This window comes from Prunus mume, linkage group LG3, assembly GCF_029339155.1.
Source record: "Prunus mume cultivar Tortuosa linkage group LG3, ASM2933915v1, whole genome shotgun sequence".
Classification (NCBI taxonomy): domain Eukaryota; kingdom Viridiplantae; phylum Streptophyta; class Magnoliopsida; order Rosales; family Rosaceae; genus Prunus; species Prunus mume.
The window spans coordinates 4,235,499-4,254,170 of record NC_142700.1 but is presented as its reverse complement, the minus strand read 5'-3'; the positions used below and the strand labels follow the sequence as shown (position 1 = coordinate 4,254,170).

General features: G+C 38.5%; 4 protein-coding genes across 4 annotated transcripts; 2 read left to right on the top strand and 2 right to left on the bottom strand.

The window, feature by feature from the left end:
• Positions 1-1,208: 1,208 nt before the first annotated feature.
• On the top strand, positions 1,209-3,813 carry LOC103324903 (heat shock transcription factor A4A). Its single transcript, XM_008227015.3, has 2 exons — positions 1,209-2,571; positions 2,682-3,813. The coding sequence occupies exons 1-2, from the start codon at positions 2,356-2,358 to the stop codon at positions 3,702-3,704; spliced, it is 1,239 nt and encodes a 412-aa protein (XP_008225237.2). The 5' UTR covers positions 1,209-2,355; the 3' UTR covers positions 3,705-3,813.
• Positions 3,814-4,437: 624 nt separating this feature from the next.
• OFP5 (ovate family protein 5) lies at positions 4,438-5,900 on the bottom strand. The gene has a single exon (XM_008227033.2). It carries the CDS (start codon positions 5,757-5,759, stop codon positions 4,512-4,514), a length of 1,248 nt encoding a protein of 415 aa, XP_008225255.2. The 5' UTR covers positions 5,760-5,900; the 3' UTR covers positions 4,438-4,511.
• A 3,146-nt stretch (positions 5,901-9,046) lies between these two features.
• Positions 9,047-11,780, top strand: LOC103324902 (uncharacterized). The gene is made up of 4 exons (XM_008227014.3): positions 9,047-9,558; positions 9,839-10,458; positions 10,625-11,140; positions 11,237-11,780. The coding sequence occupies exons 1-4, from the start codon at positions 9,297-9,299 to the stop codon at positions 11,363-11,365; spliced, it is 1,527 nt and encodes a 508-aa protein (XP_008225236.3). The 5' UTR covers positions 9,047-9,296; the 3' UTR covers positions 11,366-11,780.
• Positions 11,781-15,210: 3,430 nt separating this feature from the next.
• PUB17 (plant U-box 17) lies at positions 15,211-18,199 on the bottom strand. The gene has a single exon (XM_008227013.3). The coding sequence runs from the start codon at positions 17,745-17,747 to the stop codon at positions 15,597-15,599; it is 2,151 nt and encodes a 716-aa protein (XP_008225235.1). The 5' UTR covers positions 17,748-18,199; the 3' UTR covers positions 15,211-15,596.
• Positions 18,200-18,672: the final 473 nt, after the last annotated feature.

The window sequence follows — 18,672 nt, the reverse complement described above, 5'->3', positions numbered from 1 at the left end:
GATTGTTATTTTATTATCTTATTAATATGACTATCAAATCTAGAATTAAACACGTGCAAATTATGAAACATAAATTGTTCAAACATCCGAAATAACTTGGATATTGAGTGAAGAACATAAGAAGAAAACTAGGTGAAATGTTATATCTTCTGACGTACTCTATAGACCTAAATTTCTTTTTGATGTATTGAGAAAAGACGAGTTTTGCATTTGCATATTCCATATTTACTTTACATGGTCTTACATTTTAATATGTGCTCTGAATAACTAGCGAAAAAAGAAACAAGTATCAAAATTTTGTAATTAAGAACAAATTGTAAGAAATATGTAGCTCCGTTGATTAAGAACATTTAACTTTACGAGGTTCTTTCCTTGCATCATTCCCTTCGCTTGTATATTGCCTTCTCAAAATGAGTGTAAGATATTATTCTGCCCGGGAAACTGGTGGTTACTTACTGTTCCATTGGCTCCTGCCTAATTTTCTTGGACGTTCTTAAGCCCAAGTCCTAACCATTAAGCTATAGGTGGGCTGGAATTTTGTCCAAGTCAAAACCCATTGCTGGGCCATATTTGATCCCTGGAGTGAAAGTAAAATGTAAAACATCATATAATCTTGAGAAATTTGTGTAAAGTAGTTAGATTTTATAGACATTATTTTATTTTTAGAATTTTAACCACTCTCCATAGGGGTTCCAAATCAATGAAGTTGAGCCTGCAGAACAAAAGAGAACTCTCAGAGGTGTCAAATCTGTATCCAACTAGGGTCACTCTTAGCTTTAAATTATAATTGCTTCTAAATTAGGTATAATTAGGTGAATCGAGTAGTTCGATTATGCAAATCTTTGGATTAGCCATCGTCAATTTTGTATGCTTAAACTCCTGAAAGTCAAAGTGACCACTAATCCCCGTGCGATTAGAGAGGGACAAACTATACTTTAAAATGAAATCACAAAATTCTCTATGTTTTATAGGACACATCGTCAATTTTTCCCCATAAATACAAAAATATCACCTACCCTAAAGTCGCATTTAAATAAAAGTACACACATGTTCATACTTATCCAACAAAACGTGTTGTGGCGTAACGCGATATCGTCAAACCACGTGTACGGTAGACGTTACAAGATGCTTACCTTTCCTTTAAAAATCCGCCTCCCTTGGTGCTTTTGATTAAACAAACACGGCCTTACGCATCTCCAATTGGTTGCAGATCCCTTGAATATAGCACCACCAAAGCATACACGTCACCGCACCTTACCCAGACATAAACGACAACAGAAACAATGTCGTCTCCAAGTCCAGTAGTCCATTTCAGCTCGAAGGCTAAAGCTAACCTAATCCGAATATTAGAAATAATTAAAAAGGGAAATAAAAAAAAGAGCTAATGCCTTAGTTATTTATATTTTATTGTATTTTTTCTTTATGGAATAATATAAAATTCCGTGGGAAATAAAATTCTTTACGCGTTTCGAGAACCAGGATCCCAAAATATTCGAAAATTCAGAAGCGAAAACGAATCGTTTTGGGGTTTCGGGGTCGTCGACTCGTGACCTTTGCTTGCGAAGCCAATCAGCCGTCTCTTCTCTGCAACTTCTCTAGTTCCTGTCCCTTTCTATTCTTATCAATTCTTGTTGCTTTTGCTCCAAGCTTTCTGTTTCTCTCTCTCTTTTTTTCTTCTTTGGTTTTCAAAATTTCTGACTTTGAAATGGGAACTGAATTGTAGTCTCTGCAACTGTTGCAACGAGCAAACAACTCGTCAAAAATACGACTTTGTTTTCTTGAACTTCTCCAACTAAAAACAAATATGTAATTTTTTGGGGGTTTAATATTTGCGGTAACCGCCAATTGTTGTGTGTCTACGACTTCGATTATTACGGTAGGTTTGGGGCACACGCTTAGTTGAAATTATGACGGGATTTATGGTCAATTGCTTTCCATTTCCTTTGGGTTTTGACTGAACCCAGACTTCTGGCCATCAGCTAATTAATTACAGTTTTCCAGTCTTCCATTGGTTTATTTTTATTTTATTAATTTGGTTCAATTTCAAAACCCAAGGTGGAAAATCAATGGGTTTTCAATTGGGTTCCCCTAATTCCTTGGAAAGGTAAGGCCTTCACAGGTGGGAATTCAAAGGGTTTTCAAGCGGGATCTTGGGTTCCCTTAATTCCTTGCAAAGTTTCGGTTTTTGGGTTGAAAGACTGGAAATTTGAGGTTTCTGGATTGAATTCTTGGTCCTGCATATACAGGAGAGCTTGAAGGAGTTAATTTGCCTGTGATTTTGGAGTTTTGAGAAGTGGTTGATGATTTAAGACTGGGTTTCAGATTTGGGTTGGTGATTTTGGGGGATTGATTAGGATGGATGAAGTTCAAGGTGGCGCCAGCTCGTTGCCGCCTTTCCTTTCCAAGACCTATGATATGGTGGATGATGCTTCAACCGATTCAATTGTGTCTTGGAGTGCCAGTAATAAGAGCTTTATTGTTTGGAACCCGCCGGAGTTTGCCAGAGATTTGCTGCCAAAGTTCTTCAAGCACAACAACTTCTCTAGCTTCATCAGGCAGCTCAATACATACGTAAGTCAATCAAGTTTCTACTTTCATTCAGCTTCAGTTGTTTTTACATTGGTATGTATCAATCTTTATAATTTTTTAGTTCCTGAATTTGATTTAAATGCTTACAATAGGGTTTTAGAAAAATTGATCCGGAACAATGGGAATTTGCCAATGACGATTTTATCAGAGGTCAGCCACACCTTATGAAGAATATCCATAGACGAAAGCCGGTTCATAGTCACTCTTTGCAGAATCTCCAAGTCCAAGGGAATGGGACTTCCTTATCCGAATCTGAAAGGCAGAGTATGAAGGATGAAATCGAGAGGCTTAAACATGAGAAAGAACGCCTTGGTGTAGAGTTACAGCGGCTTGAGCAGGAGCGGCAGGGATTGGAGTTGCAAATGCAGTTCTTGAAGGAACGTTTGCAACACATGGAAAGGCAGCAGCAAACCATGACCAGTTTCGTGGCCCGGGTTTTGCAGAAACCAGGGATTGCCTCCAATCCTGTTCCGCAATTGGAAATACATGGGCGAAAGAGAAGGTTGCCAAGAATCGGTTGGTCTTATGATGAAGCGAGCAATGGAAATAATCAGGTGGCAAGTTCACAAGCTGGTATTAGAGAAAATGCGGACATGGAAAAGTTGGAGCAGTTGGAGTCATTCCTAACATTTTGGGAAGATGCCATTTTTGATGTTGGAGAGGCTCATATTCAGGTTGTTTCAAACGTGGAGTTGGATGAGTCTACAAGTTGTGTCGAAAGCGCAGCTATATCTTCAATACAACTTAATGTTGACGCTCAGCCTAAATCCCCGGGAATTGACATGAATTCTGAACCTGCTGTAGTCGTTGCTCCTGAGCCTGCTGCAGCTGTACCTCCTGAGCCTGCTTCCTCAAAACAACAATCCTCAAAAGAACAAACATCTGGAATCACTGCTTCCACGCCAACTGGCGTGAATGACGTATTCTGGGAACACTTCTTGACAGAGAATCCTGGTTCAGTGGAAGCTCAGGAAGTTCAGTTGGAAAAAAGGGATTCTGATGGTAGAAAGAACGAAAGCAAACCTGGTGATCATGGCAAGTTGTGGTGGAATATGAGGAATGTAAATAACCTTACAGAACAAATGGGGCATCTTACTCCAGTAGAGAAAACGTGATACTAGTTATTTTATTTGGGATTTTGATGCCCAGTGGCTCACATGTTTTATGCTCATAGGCATAAATGTTTTGTTCTGGTTATAAATAGATCTTCTATGTTTGTTTTCATCTTTCCCTTGATTCCATCTTATCTTCAATCTTGTTTCTTAGTATATGCTGATTACTATTCTTATATCGTGAAAATCAAATAATAACATTTCATTGCTTTTTTTGTTTTGGTCCAAAACCCATATGCTTTTACTTTTAATCTCATCCTCCTTTACTACAATAGGGCTTTGTTTACTGGGGCAACGAGTTAATGCAAGGTCTAGCAGCTTGCACAATTTGCTTGAATTTGGAATGTTACAGAACTTGCATACTGTTAACCGGTTGCCCCAGGTCCTCTATTCGGCAAAGGCTCCATGGTCCACCCGACTATTTGTGGAAAATTATTTAATTCCGAACTCATATATTTCATGGTTTTTTTTTTTTTGCACCCTTTTGCGTTCCTTATATTCATAAAGTCTTGACTCTTGTGGTTATAGGTTGCTCTCAATCAAGTGACATTTTACTGTTGATTTGATCGTCTGTATGGATTTTTGTGGGTTCAAATATTGAAACTGGGTTTGCCACCTTAACTATTTCCTCACATTTGTGCATCTTGTACACATTGTAATCCTGCATTGTCATCGGTTGCTAAACTTCACAAATTTGAAGCGATAAGATTAAAGCTAGAAGTGCAGAGTTCATGCATTTAGAAACATAACAGTTATATCTACCACATTAAAATTTGATTACAATTTTGGCTATAATTAGCTAAAGAGAAATCAGTCACTGCTACATTGTTCGTTCTGTGATTCAGTACTGAAACTGGCCTGATTCAAGTCGAACCATACCTGCCGGAATACCTTGACAATGAGATCATGGTATTCATCAGAATTCAGGGTCAGATAACAAGCTAAGAGCTCTTCCAGATCCTCTGGCTGGGTTATCTTTTTCTCCACAATCATCTCAACCATGGAATCTCTGAAGTCCTGTGGTGGATCAAATGAGCACTTTACCACTGCAAAGCTATTCAAGCCTGTTCTTACCTGCTGCACTGCTCCCTCCTTAGCCACCCTTTTCATCTTCATTTTTGCTTTCGTCATGTTTTCAAGAGCTTTAATTTTACAGATTTCAACCCTTGAAGCTGTTCTTGGAGAACAAACTCTGACTTTGCTACTCCGTTTTGTTCTTCTCCTCTGTAATTCCCTGCTTATGTAGAGAGATTTCCTATGTTTCTCACTCTTTGACTTCACCTCTTGTATTTTCCTTTCTTTCAATTTTTGCCAATCTGAAGTCTGTTTTTCTTCAGAAGGCTCTTCAGTCTCCAAGTTCAAAGCTTCTTCTTGAATTGTTTTTAGACTTGAATTTCTTGAATTCAGTGAAGATACATAGTGATGTTTTCTTGCATCAGTCTCGGTTGCCCAAAATTTTCTTCCCGCTAACATTTCCACCTCATCACTTTCTACTGTTTCTGTTGATGTCTCTTCTGCTTTATCTGCGTCTCTTTCTAATTTCAACAACTTCTTCTTTCCCTCAAGTTCTCTGTTTTCCTTCCTCAATTTCCACTCTTTAGCATTCCCACTTTTCTGCATGCCCTTCAACTTCTGAGACAAATCTCTTCCCTTCACTATTCTATCACTTGTTTGACAGCTTCCACAACTGGAGGGCTGAACTTCAAACTCATCATCTGAATCAAACCAAACCGATCTCAAAACCCCTCTGTTTTTCTTCCCTTCAGCACTATCTTCACCAAAAGATAGTCTCCAAAATGCATCATCATCATCATCAACTACACCATAGAATCTTCCACCGCCCTTAGCAGCAGCATACCTTGGTGAACCCAAAGATGGAGAATTCGGCTTCCCTTTTCTATTTACTTTACTGGGTTTCGGTTCTGAATTGCCCCTCTTCTGCTTGAACTTTGAAAGCCATGAAATGGGAAAGACATGAGAGATCAAGAAAGGTTGAGAAGAAGAAGAAGATGAAGAGGAAATAGGTGGAGGCCTTTTCTTTTTGCTACCCCACTTCATAATATGACACTGACTATCTGAAATTCCCTTGTGTTGGGATGAGGAGAATTGTTCAAGAATTTTGGACTGCTTTCAATTGCAGAGAAGGAAATGGCTTGGAACTGAAAGGAAGATGGATAATGAATGGTGAAGTGAGATTCTAGCAGCAGCAACAGCAGAAGCTAGAGGGGCAGTTAGGCTGTTAATAGGAACGTGGGTCGTCTTACTGGTTTTGTGTTGTGTTTTTCAAAAGAAAGGCCCGCCCTAAATCTTGTGACCACTCACGCACTTTTTCCTACTTTTTTGCCTTCTAATTGGAAAAGCTATGTGCCCCATCATTATAGGACCTCTATTACATAGTAGCCCCACAAATTCGAGCAGCTTCGCATTAATAAAAACTGCACCCTCTTCAATCTTCTGTTCTTTTGTACAGAACAACCCAATTCATTAATTGAGACTATGTAGAATGTGTGTACAAGGATAGGATGTCTAGAAGTAGCTCACTTTCGTGTCATTGTCTGAGTTTTGAAACACCTACTAGGCTTGAAGATGGAGGCAAGCTGCAAATAACCGATTAGTGTAGTGATTTGGAACAAATGTTATTCTTGGGAGATTCTGAGTTCGAGTCCTAAAATTCGTGTAGTGTATAAATTTAATATGTTATCGTCCCTCTCAATAAAAAAGTACCCCAAAATAAAAAGATGGGATGCAAGCTTCTTCAATTACATAATGGAATGGTCCTTACGATTATATTTTCAAGTTTTTATGTGTTTTGCTTTGTTTGGAGCACGGATAACAAAGACGTCTCGGGTATATGGTCATATTCACTGTTTAGATATAAAATCTGTGTGAGCCCTTTTGCCTTTTCTGCTTTGTCTTTGGTCCTGAATTTTGTGTCTTTCTACTTTGGTCAAAAAGACTAGGATAGTGGGGCAGGGTAGTTGAATGTAAAAGAGCTGTGAATTAATTGGGTTGGGCTGATCAGAAAGTTGGGGCTTTAGAAATTTTCTGCAGAGGCCCAATTTAGAATGCAAATGAATTAATTAAGCTAATACAACAAGGATAAAGACAGCTTAATTGTAAATTTAGGGGTTTGAAGAAGAATAATTGTTGTATAAGATTAAGGCAGAAAATTAAGTTGCAGAGGAGGTGAGATTAAGGCACGACCGGAGGTTGATGGAAGTAATCAAGGGTTGATAGAGAGTTGATGAAAATATTTAAAGGAAATTAACATCAATTACCAGATAATTTTTTAGAGCACATAGTTATATCATAATTAGCATGAATTTGGTTCCTTTTATTTTTATTTTAGAAATTATGGGATTGCATTCATAATTCAGCCAAAAAAGTCATTAGTCACAAATGACCATACAAGCTATTCACAAAACGCCATTACAATGACGGAATGATCTAACATCAAAATTAGGACAATCTGGGGCATCTCCGCTAACGATCACGCATGATCGAAGCAACTCTAACATAGACATACCAACTAAGATTGCAAACTCATAACAACCAAAAAGAGATAAAGCTTGAAAAAACCAAGCCATCAAAATACAAATAAAACTCTCACAAAAGCATGAATGGTTCCTTTTAAATGTCTGTCTCATGAAAAATGGATTTTTGACAGAAGGGTTCTACAGGTTTTTTAGAAACTTAAACGTTGCCATTATTAGTCGTTTTGAATTTAGATTAATGATTAAGTCATATCCAAAGGCTTGCGTGTGAATAAAGGCATCAGAGGAGAAAGGGTCAAAGTCATCCAAATCAAAGGTATGGGTGTAAAGGGGACATAGCCTCCTAACTGGATGGTGCTCTTCCTTCAGCTCCTGTAAATCTTGCTCACGAAGGAACTAGTTTTGGTCATATGTGCACCAACCTTGATAGGTCATTACAACTTGGTCCAATGCAATCCAGGTTTGAGGTTGTCCTGTCCTGTCTGTTGCTGGACTGGACCCAGACAGACTCAACTCAAGAATTGCCTGTCATTGCAAAACAAACATTACACACACAGTTTATGAAGTTGGTTTCTTTCCCTTGACCAATTTTCAACCAAAAACCAACCTTTAGTTTGTTTTGTTACTTCTTCAAATGATAATTTCTGCGTCTGCATTCTTTGGAAGACGGTTGTTTTCTTTTCCTTCTCAAAAATTATACGATAGTACAGATATACCACGTCAGCTTATAGTACTCCCACTTAAATATTGCCATGTATTCATTTTTAAAATTAAATAATTTACTTTTTTACAGCTGGGCTTCTCAGTTTTTATATTTTGAAATAGAATTATAAAAATAAAAGATTTGATTGAAAAAAAAAAAAAGGGTATTGCCCCAACAGCAGCACCACCCCAACCCGATGAACCTAATCTCTAGTACCTGCCATGACCGCCGTCCCTCTCCCTTCCTCTTTCTCTTTATCCCTTATACTAATTTCACGCAGTGGGGTTGGGTTTAGAGGGAGGATGATTAAACTGGTTTTGATGATAATAGTTGGGAAGTAGTCTTGATAATTAAAAATAGTTCATGCTTGGGTAATCAGGATCGGCCAGTGGCAATCTAAGAAAGGTCTAGGTCTGAGAGAAATAAGAGAAAGGTGTAGGGGCACTATGGAAGATAACGATATTGTTTGAAAGAGGAAGAGAGAAGGGGAAGAAGAGAGAGAGGAGTGGCGGCTATGGTACTTTTTAATTTATTTTTATTTTTCTAATTCTATATAAAATATGAAAATTAAGTAAAAGTCCAGCTGTGAAAAAGCAAATCATTTTTTTTTCAAATTGGACAAGTGACAATATTTGAGTGGAAGTATCACAAGATGACGTGGTATAACCGTACTATTGTATAATTTCTCCTGTTTCTGGTGTCGTGGGAAAAGGAAATTAGGAGAGTGGTTTTGTTTGCGAGGAAAAAATCGGTTTGTCCGTTTCTTTTTTCTGGTGGGAAAGTCAGTTCAAGGAATTAATTGCCAATTTGACCCAATATGAAAGGGAATGTGCACCAAACTCACTAATAATAATCCATGAGGGATGCTGTGGTCTGTTTGTAATTTAACAGATAAAAATAAAAATTGATGATATGATAGATGACATCTCATTAGGGACTCAAATTTAGTGTATAAATTTGGTTTCCGTAGCATTATCCATATTTTACTCCCGTAATCTCTGCATGATGATTTTTGAAGATTTTCTTATCACCGTATAATATCCTATTAAATCTCAATCTCCTAACGATTGATGCAACATAGATGATATAATTATCACATTGGTTACAACATGATAATATATATACAACTGTCACAAAGGATACCTTCCATGAGAATGAGAGCCGCACATTATTAAACCTCCTTAAACAAAGCATAAGTATTTAATAAGAATGAGTATGCGCCATGCAAACTGGAAATCTAAAATCTTGTTCACCAAGTAATTCTTATAAAACACAAAAATCTTCAAATCAAAAGTTTTGATTGCCCATTTTTCCATTTTAAACACTTAATCAAACTTTAGCAGTCTTTGGTATATAAATGTACATTACATCAATATACATATCTTAACTTGTCACCAAATGGCTAAACAGAGCAAAATCTCATGTTGTTTTCTTGTTTTTGTTCTGGTGAATCTCATTTTCTGCAATGGGGTTTTGTCTCTGAGGGCTGAGAATGAATTTATATCAGCCGTCGGCGATTCAGGGATGAGAAGGGACAATCTACGGGTGGCGATAGAGTCATGGAATCAGTGCAACGAGGTTGGAGAAGAAGCTCTTCAGACTGGCAGCCCAAGGGCTGCTGATTGCTTTGACATATACAAAGCTACTCCGCGGCCACCAGGTATGTATAGCTTCTCCTTTTCCTTATGATCCCTAATTTTTTCTCTTCTAGTTTCTGTGAACTTTTTTCTTTCTTTACTTGAACTATGTTATGTAAATTAGAAGATAGAAGAAGCACATGGAAATTCTGATTGCTTTTTGTTATAAAACCTATGTGATCAATGAAATTTTTATTCCCTCAGCAATCTTAGCGCTAATGTGCTTGAATTTGAGCAAGCAAAAGAAGTGGTTTATGAATCTTATGTATTTTTTTTTTTTGTTGTATAATTGTTATATAACAGGAGAAGTTTGCTTCTGCAATCAGCAGCTGCCCTATGTATTAGTCCACAGAGTCACAGAGCAAGACAACAAGTTAAGGATGGGAGAACCTTTCTTTGGCCTGCAGGCAGAGTCTCAGTTTAACGTAGACCTTTATGCGGCAGAGAAGGAACTGTACCTGGGATTTAAATGCCAAGTTGAAGACACCCCAAATCCGTGGCAATTCTGGATGATTATGCTCAAGAGTGGCAACATGGACACTTATGCTGCCAAATGCCCCAAAAATGGTCACCGAGTCGGACCCTTTCCTGATCAAAATTCCTTTCCTTGTTTTGGAAAAGGGTGCATGAACCAGCCATCTATTTACCATGACTATACCAAGTTGCAATTGCCTGATATGACTCTAAAGGGACGGTTTTTCGGGTCATGGGATTTGGAAGCAGATTTGAGCAGAGGAATGGTTGGGAATATTTCTTACCATTCTGTTACTTGGGAAAAGAAACTTGGAGAGGGAAGCTGGGTTTTCCACCATGTCTTGAGGACTTCAGCAAAGTATCCTTGGCTGATGCTTTACTTGAGATCAGACGCCACCCATGGGTTTTCTGGTGGCTACCATTACCCTACAAGAGGGATGTCCAAAATTGTGAGTAACCTTTTTATATAGTTATACAAGTTTTATCTGAGAAAACTTTTGTACTAATCTTTGTTAGGAAAGCGTTCTTTTCATAAGTTTTGCTTTTGCTTGGAAGCAAAACTTTCTTGAGGATGAAGATACTTGGTTTACTCAAATATTGCCAATTGCAATGCAGATTCCAGAATCACCCAATTTTAAAGTGAGGTTCACCTTGAATGTGATCAAAGGTGGGGGTCCTGGCAGCCAGTTCTACCTCATGGACATGGGGAGCTGTTGGAAGAACAATGGGAAGCCTTGTGATGGCAATGTGACTTCAGATGTTACCAGATACAGTGAAATGATCATAAATCCAAACACAACCTCATGGTGCCATGCAAACAACCTCAATGTGTGCCCACCTTACCACCCATTCGGAAACGGCACACGGGTTCATCGAAATGACACTGCCCGCTTCCCTTACGCCGCCTATCACTTGTACTGCTCGCCGGGGAACGGGGAGCATCTAGAGGCTCCTTTTAACTTGTGTGATCCATATAGCAACCCTCAGCCCCAGGAGATTTTGCAAATCTTGCCACACCCGGTTTGGGGTGAGTACGGATACCCTACAAAGCAAGGGGAGGGTTGGATTGGGGATCCAAGAACATGGGAGCTGGATGTTGGGAGGTTGTCACAATCACTTTATTTTTACCAGGTTTGATATTGTTTGCCCTGTGACAGATTAAATTTTGCTATAATATTGCTTGTGACATATACTAAGTTGAGCTATGGTTTGATGTCTTATTTGCAGGATCCAGGAACCCCACCAGCTAGAAGGCAATGGATGTCTATAGATTTAGGGACTGAAATTTTCAAAGACCCTGATCAAGTTGCTGAATGGACTGTTAGTGATTTTGACATCATTGTGCCTAAGCAATGAACTCATTTACTGCGGACAAAGACACACCAGCTAGCTTCAGCTTGAAATACAATTAAACTTTTGAGTCACCTAAAATGGTAAAGTAAGTTATAAGGGACCAACCTTTTCAGCTTTTCTTTTTTATTCATTTTCCAATCAATTTTTGGAAATTTCAGAAATGAAAAACTTCGATTTTTTTCATTTATTTATTTGAGAAACCCTGAAGGCTGAAGTATAATATCTTCATTGTTATAAATTTATGGAACGTAGATGACCATCATAACATCAATTACCTCCACCCCTTATTGCTTTGTAACCTATGCCCTTATTATTGTAATTAGTAGCTATAAATTGTGGGTTAAATACCTCTATTGTAAGCCTATAAATAGGCTCTTATCAAAGATGAATAAGATAAGTTGATACAAGTTCATAGAACAAATTCTCTGTATTTCTCTTCCTCTTATTGTTGTCTACAATTCCTCTTAATTTTATAACATTCATTTTTATTTTCCAGTGTGTAGTAAAGAAAAATGTGAAATGAAACAACGTACTTTTGCTTGAAAATTAATGAGCTTCAAGAGACTTGCTTGGATTGAATTTCCGATCTCTCTCACTTTATGTCTTTGGATCTTTCCCCCAAGTTATTCTATAGTGAGGGCCTTATCTAAAACCATTAGATGAGGTCCTATCTCTTAACCGTTGGATCAAACTAACCAATTTAATCCAATAGCTAACTAATTTGATTTAACGATTAAGAGATAGAGTCTTATCTAAGGTCTTTAACCCCTCTCGTGAGCAACTTCTAACATCAAGTCCTTGCATAATACCCATCTAGAACAAACATTTCAGCCCATAACACAATATGGGCTTTCAATAACAGTTCTTTTGGTTCAATTCCCATCCACTCTGTTTCATGCATATTTTCCTATCCAGTGCTGTGTTTTTTTTACTGTTGCTTGTGTTATTTATTTATTTAAAATCTGTGAATCAAGGAATCCTCTGTAATTTAATATAAAATAAATATAAAAAAACCAATGTGCGAAATTCAACAAGCATAACAGCTTTAGATTTCTAATGTTCAACATGTATATCATGAAGCAAATATGGTCGTTACACTCTCATTAATTTGCGTCATTATAAACATCATATTTGGTTTACTAGTTTTCCAAATGCATTGACTATGAGATTGATGTTTGATCTAAAGACTCTTGGAATATCTCGGGAGTTCTCCTTGTAATTTTTATTTTTTTTTGGTACTTCCCCCAAAAAAAAAAAAAAAAAATCAACAAGCATGCCTCCTTGATAGCTAGCTAGGGCAAGACTACTACAATTCTAAACGTCTGATTTGGTTTTGGACTAAACCCTCATGAGCCGAAGAGAAATCAACCACCCTCTTTTATTATTCTTTCTTGTCTAGAATGTCTTGGATAAAGACCTCCCCCCACCCCATGGTTGCAGTAAAATATACTCTGCGTTTCAGCATCAAATTTCCAGCGCATTCTCAAAGTCCCCTGTTGCACTTCTTTGTTTCTTGTTTGCTGTTTTATTGCCAAGACCAAGACTTTAAATTCTGAGATGGTTCAAAGTCTTCTCTGTTTTCAGCAGGCCTCAGGGACCAACAGCAAGGAAAATTCAGTTGTTTACACTTGGATTAAATGCCACTTCAGTGCATGTTGCAGTTTTATTTATTTAAATATTACTCAATAACAGAAGGAAACAAAAACCCTACCTTGTTTCTGTGAGGAATTCTCATTCAACCATCTTATTATCTTTTATTGTGAGGGCACATCCCATGCGTTGGGTGCGTTCGATTGGACAAAAACTTCAACATACATAGATCAAACATTCAACTCGTTTCATATTATAATAATAATGCCTCATTTTAACATCCAACCATCTTCTGCTATGTTCTAGCTGCCTTGTTTTTATTGTGAACAGCTTAGGCCGGCAAAATAGACTTTCTATGAAGAAATAACATTCAACATCTTATAAAAACTTCATTAATTTTAAGTCCATTGATCCAAATACAACGTTTAAAACGTTTTGTGTTTGAAATCCAACCAAGACTACCTGCCTTGGAGGCAACGTATTGAATTGTAGTTACTATAAACTGAGAGAGTCTAAAAACAATGGCAACAATAGAAATCATGACTTTTCTTGCCGGCCAGGTAATAATAGTCCAATGTGTCCAAATGAACAAACCCATAGAACAGGGCCCCCTGCACATTGTCCTCCCTCCACACAGGCTTTGCCAAATGGATGGAGAAGAAGCACTCAAAGTGGTGTCATTATAAGAAAAAGAAAAAAAAAAGGACAGAAATCACTATGATATCAGTAATATTATTGCCACCCAATACTTTCTCACATTACCGGCCAAGGAGATGGGGCTTGTAATCTTTTCCTTGGAGGGACCCAAGAAAGTTCAAGTTGAGCAACTCTTTAACATCTATACATTTATTTATTTTTTTGTCTGGTGGTCCATTTTGGATTGAATTAAAGTTGAGTATAAGTCGGTGTTTATGAGTTTCATCTCTCTAGATGAAATTTATATGACAAAATATGTTGAAATGTTGTCCAATTTAATAATTTCAGTCTAATATACTAAACAACGGTCAGGACTCTTGTTCAGTTTAATTGAAATAATTCAATCAAGTACTCCCCACCAAACGTTACGGTGATTTTCTTTAATATATAAAGTCAAGAATATTGGGGTATAAGCTGTAAGCATTATGGATGTTGTGGTATTATCATTAGCAACCATCATTGCTGCAACTGGTTGAGGATTTGGCCTCTAGATATATAAGCTTCAGCTACCACACAATATCTCTCATCAGTCTCCAATTATTACTCAAGTAAATGGGATCTTTTGGTGCATCAACTTTGAGTACGTTCCCTTCAACGCCATTACAAAAGCTCTCGATTGCAACAAGATTCTGCTTCAAGTGGAATTTTCCAACAGACATTAGTGGTTGCCTAACGCCAGCCAAAAATATTCTTAAAAAGAAAGGTTAAAAGAGGCCAACGAAATGAAATCTTCCAAGATTTATCTCTCTCAAGGTGCTCCAATCAATTCAATGAAAACGATCATAGCATTTTGCCACTGTTATCCCACTTTCTACCTTAAGGAAAAAAGAAAAAATACAGAGAGAATAGCAGCATTGTGATGTGACTCTGTTGTCTGACCTGATTGGCCGATAAGAATCTAGCGGATGAAACTAGTTGGGTCATCACCTTACCAAACTTAGCATTTGGTCAATCAAACAATTGAATGAAAGAAGAAAATTGTGTCCCGTCTTGCATCATTCACAAATAAACCACTAGTTTTAGTCTCCAGAAAGAAAGTTCCCGATGTGGAAATGCCTCGTACCTTTGCTCAGTCTTTCGCTAACTAAATTCTTGAGACTTTTAAGAACTACGTTGCCTAGGTGTTGCAAATATAAATCGAAAGTTAACACTTTTGAATATTCAAACGCATAAGACTTGTTAAAAGATCGAATTTTTGTTTTCTGATTCAATATCATAATGTGAAGATGAACACAGTTTGACAGTTACTAGTGCCAATAACAGTCTGAGATCCACTCTTACCAAAGTGAAGCTAAAAATGGAAAGCCTAACTGTTCAGCCAATTATTGCAACTAGTTCATATAACATTATTTTTTCTCTCAATAGGTGTTTATTAAACATTCACTTATAGATCAGGCAAAAGCACTGTTGAGCAGCACAAATATAAGTAGTCACTTTATAGCATCAAATTCAGAAGCATTAACACGATTTCAAGAGATTCAAGGTCTGAGACCTTATATGATTATGCTAGGTTACAAGGATCTCCAAGAATTCACTTAAACGACTTTAGGAGGATTCTTCGATAAGGATTTCAGCAGCCAGTCATTATATCAGTTAACAAAATGTCACAGCAATACAAATTTCTGCATTTGAATCATATTTTTATGAAACCAATAAGCCAATTGAGAAACATCACCTGAAACTGCAGTTTCTCAATGCATCTGTAATGGTCTTGACATTGTTGTGAACACTTTCTGTCGTGGTTTTTCAAACCATTGGACATTACATGTATGCTAAACTTACACTAGAAGCTTGACAACACAAAATATTCTCTTAAAGCACATTTAGATAAGATATTCCTGTAACTTCTTTATGACCTCCAATTTCAATGAAAGAATGTGTAAATATTTCCAACAAAAATGGGAACATATAAGCAAGGAAGACTATAAATCTAGGGTGGACGTTACCACTATAAAACAGGCACTGAAATGGACATTGGCACTGCGACATCACTGGCGAAACTCGAATCCCTATTTGCAGCTGAGTTACCTGCAAATGCATATCCTACACCAAGACCACCAAAATGCATTGCTGCAGCATTCTCACACCTTTGGAACACTCTAGCAAGTGATGCTGCCTTTCTTCTTGCCCGCTTTGTACCAGTAAAAAGCAATGTCTGCAGCAACCCAGCCAAAGCTGGTGCCTTAACTACCCTTTCAGTGGCAGCAGCTCCACCACTCCGGCACAACTCAAGCAAAGCTGCAACTGCATTTTCTTTACCCCTTGGAGTCCCACAACGCATCATCCCTACCAAACCTGCCACTGCCATGTCCTCTTTCCCCACTGCTTTAGCCCCAATCGGCTGCCTAACAACCAAGGCCAATGCACCTGCTGCTTCCTCAGCAACTCCTTCATTTCCCAATGCGCTTACAAGTGCTGTCACAGCCCCTGCCTCAACCATTCTCGCACAATTTTCTGTGTGAGTTGACAGGTTAAACAAAGCTGTCACAGCATCCTTCTTTCCTCTTGGGGTACCCTCTCTCAACAGCCCTGCCAAGGCTTCAATTGCTCCTTCCTCATCTGCTATTCTCTTCTTATAGTCATGAACTGCAGATAGACTAAACAAAGTTGCTGCAGCATTCTCCCTTGCCTCAGTTGTGTGCCCAAACCTCAGAACATCAACAATGGATCCCAAACACCCTTCATCCATAATCCGGCTTTTGTTCTTATCATATATCGATAAGTTGAGCATTGCAGTTACAGAATTCTCTTGGGCAACAGAGTTTGGAGATGATAGTAACTTACATAGATGGGGAATCGCCCCAGCTTCCGCAATGAAAGCACGATTTTCTCTTCCTGTTTTGGCCAACAAACGAATCTCACGAGCAGCTATAGTTTGTGCACATGGTGATCCATCTTCCAGCCGTTGGATTAGAAGCCCTGCGGTTGCTTTGTTGGCAGCAAGTGCGGCCTTAGAGGGAGAAGCAGCTGCAAAGCTTTCTGCAGAAGCTTCTGTGCACTCTGGAGGGTCATAAGGAATTCCGTAAGCAGTGCACCATTGCATTATCAAATTCCTCAATGCCCGATTAGGAACAAGGCGTGTGTTGGGCATCATTTGTCCTGTCTTTGGACAAGTACAATGCCCTTCTTCCAACCACCTCGAAATAGAACTTCGATCATATGTCTGTCCTGTTGAGACAATCACCGGCTCTCTCATCAAATCCAATGATATGGGGCAGCAAAAGTCCTTTGGAATCGTTATAAAAGTCTCAGCAATTTCTTGAGTGATCAAACCTTTTCTAGGCTTCCTCTGATTGTTCCCAATCCCCAATTCCACTTCATCTTCTTCAAACCCGAAAAGCAAAAACCTGCAATATCGAGTGAATGCCACAAACCCATTAAGCACCGAAACGGTGGGTTCAACATCCCCTTCGTGATTTATAATCTGCTCCTCCAAGAACTCAATTTCATTTCGACAACTCTTGGCATCTCGAATCCCCAATCGCTCTGCAAAAAACAACCACAAATCGGCCGAGTCGGGAACCCGACCCTTCTCAAACTCGTCAAGGAACGAAAAGAACTTAACCCTCAACTCCTCATCTCCTTCATCGATGAACAGTTTCGCCCTCCTGGCCTGTCTCTGCAACAGCTCAATCTGCTCCCTCACATCCTCACCTAATTCAACGTCCTCCATGGGAAAAACGTCCAAAAGGGTCGAAATTTCTTTATTCAAATCATGAAAATGACCTGAAATTGGTTGATTCTGAAGCAAAAGCCATAACTTACTGGACTGGGCGCAGTAATCGAGAAGAATTTTGGATCTATACAAGAGCAGGTAGAGCTCTTTCAAGCAGATGACGGCCGTCCATGGCAGAGCCGACCCGGAGTCCCTCAAATACTCCAAAAGCACGAGAAATATCTCGACTTTTCGCACCAGGGACCTCGAATTCCTCTTCTGGAATGAGAAGAACTTGTCAGAGAAGGACGAAGCTATCTCGGCGGTGACTGAGACTAGGATTTGTACAAGCGCCACGTCGGAGAGGTCTACCGGAGCTAAAAACGCCTCCAAAGAAGGCGACCTTCGCCGCCGCAGCGATGAGAATATCGCCGCCGAAGCCATGAAATTCGAAGAAACAAAACAACTGGGCACAACCAATTTGGGTCAATGAAACGAAGGCTTCTGGCTTTTGTGGTTGTGGTTGCTCAATGTAAAGGTGTTGTCGATGACGTTGGTCTTGGTTTGCAGCTTTGAATCTTCAAAGGAAATGGAAATTGAATCAACCCGTGATTTCTTTAATGGTGGGAGCGATTCCGCGTTTTGAAAGGGGAGACTCGGAGACTCACTGAATTTCCGAGGACGACTTTGTTGTTTTTGTTTTCTCTTTCTTCTCCACCAATTTCATGAAAATGACTCGATGCTTCTCTTTGGCTTTGAGACTGCAACGGCTTTGACTCATAAGAAGCAATGTTGATATATTTTGATTTTATATCCACACACATTTTCTGATTCTTGTGCCCAATGTCCTCATCTCCTCTCTTCTCCTTCTTCTCTCTCTCTCTCTCTCTCTCTCTCTCTCTCTCTGTTGTTATTATACTCTGCTGCTTTTCGTGACCAAAAAGGACACGCCTTTTCATTCAATTTACTCACTGCCTTTGGACTTTGGATTCTGATGAGGTCACCAATGTCCCTCCTGCTCTTTTACTGTGATGACTTCATTAAGCCTTCAATCTCTCTCATTTTGGATGCCATTTTTGGCTTTCCTTCAAACTGCCTTAAGTTAAGGCCACAATATATTGTCATCACGATCTAAAATATCGGTGATATAAAAAATATCGGTAGTCTAAAAATATGGAAATTTCGATGGAAATATCGGGATATTATCGATATTGATAAAAATTAAATAAAAACCACGAAAATTGTAAGAAAAACTTGAAATTTTTTAATGAAACTTTGGAAAATGTTTATTTAGTCAATTATCTATTAGTTTATAAAAAAAAATTAGAAAGAAATGCATTACATGATGAATTTAACTTATTTAAGTTGA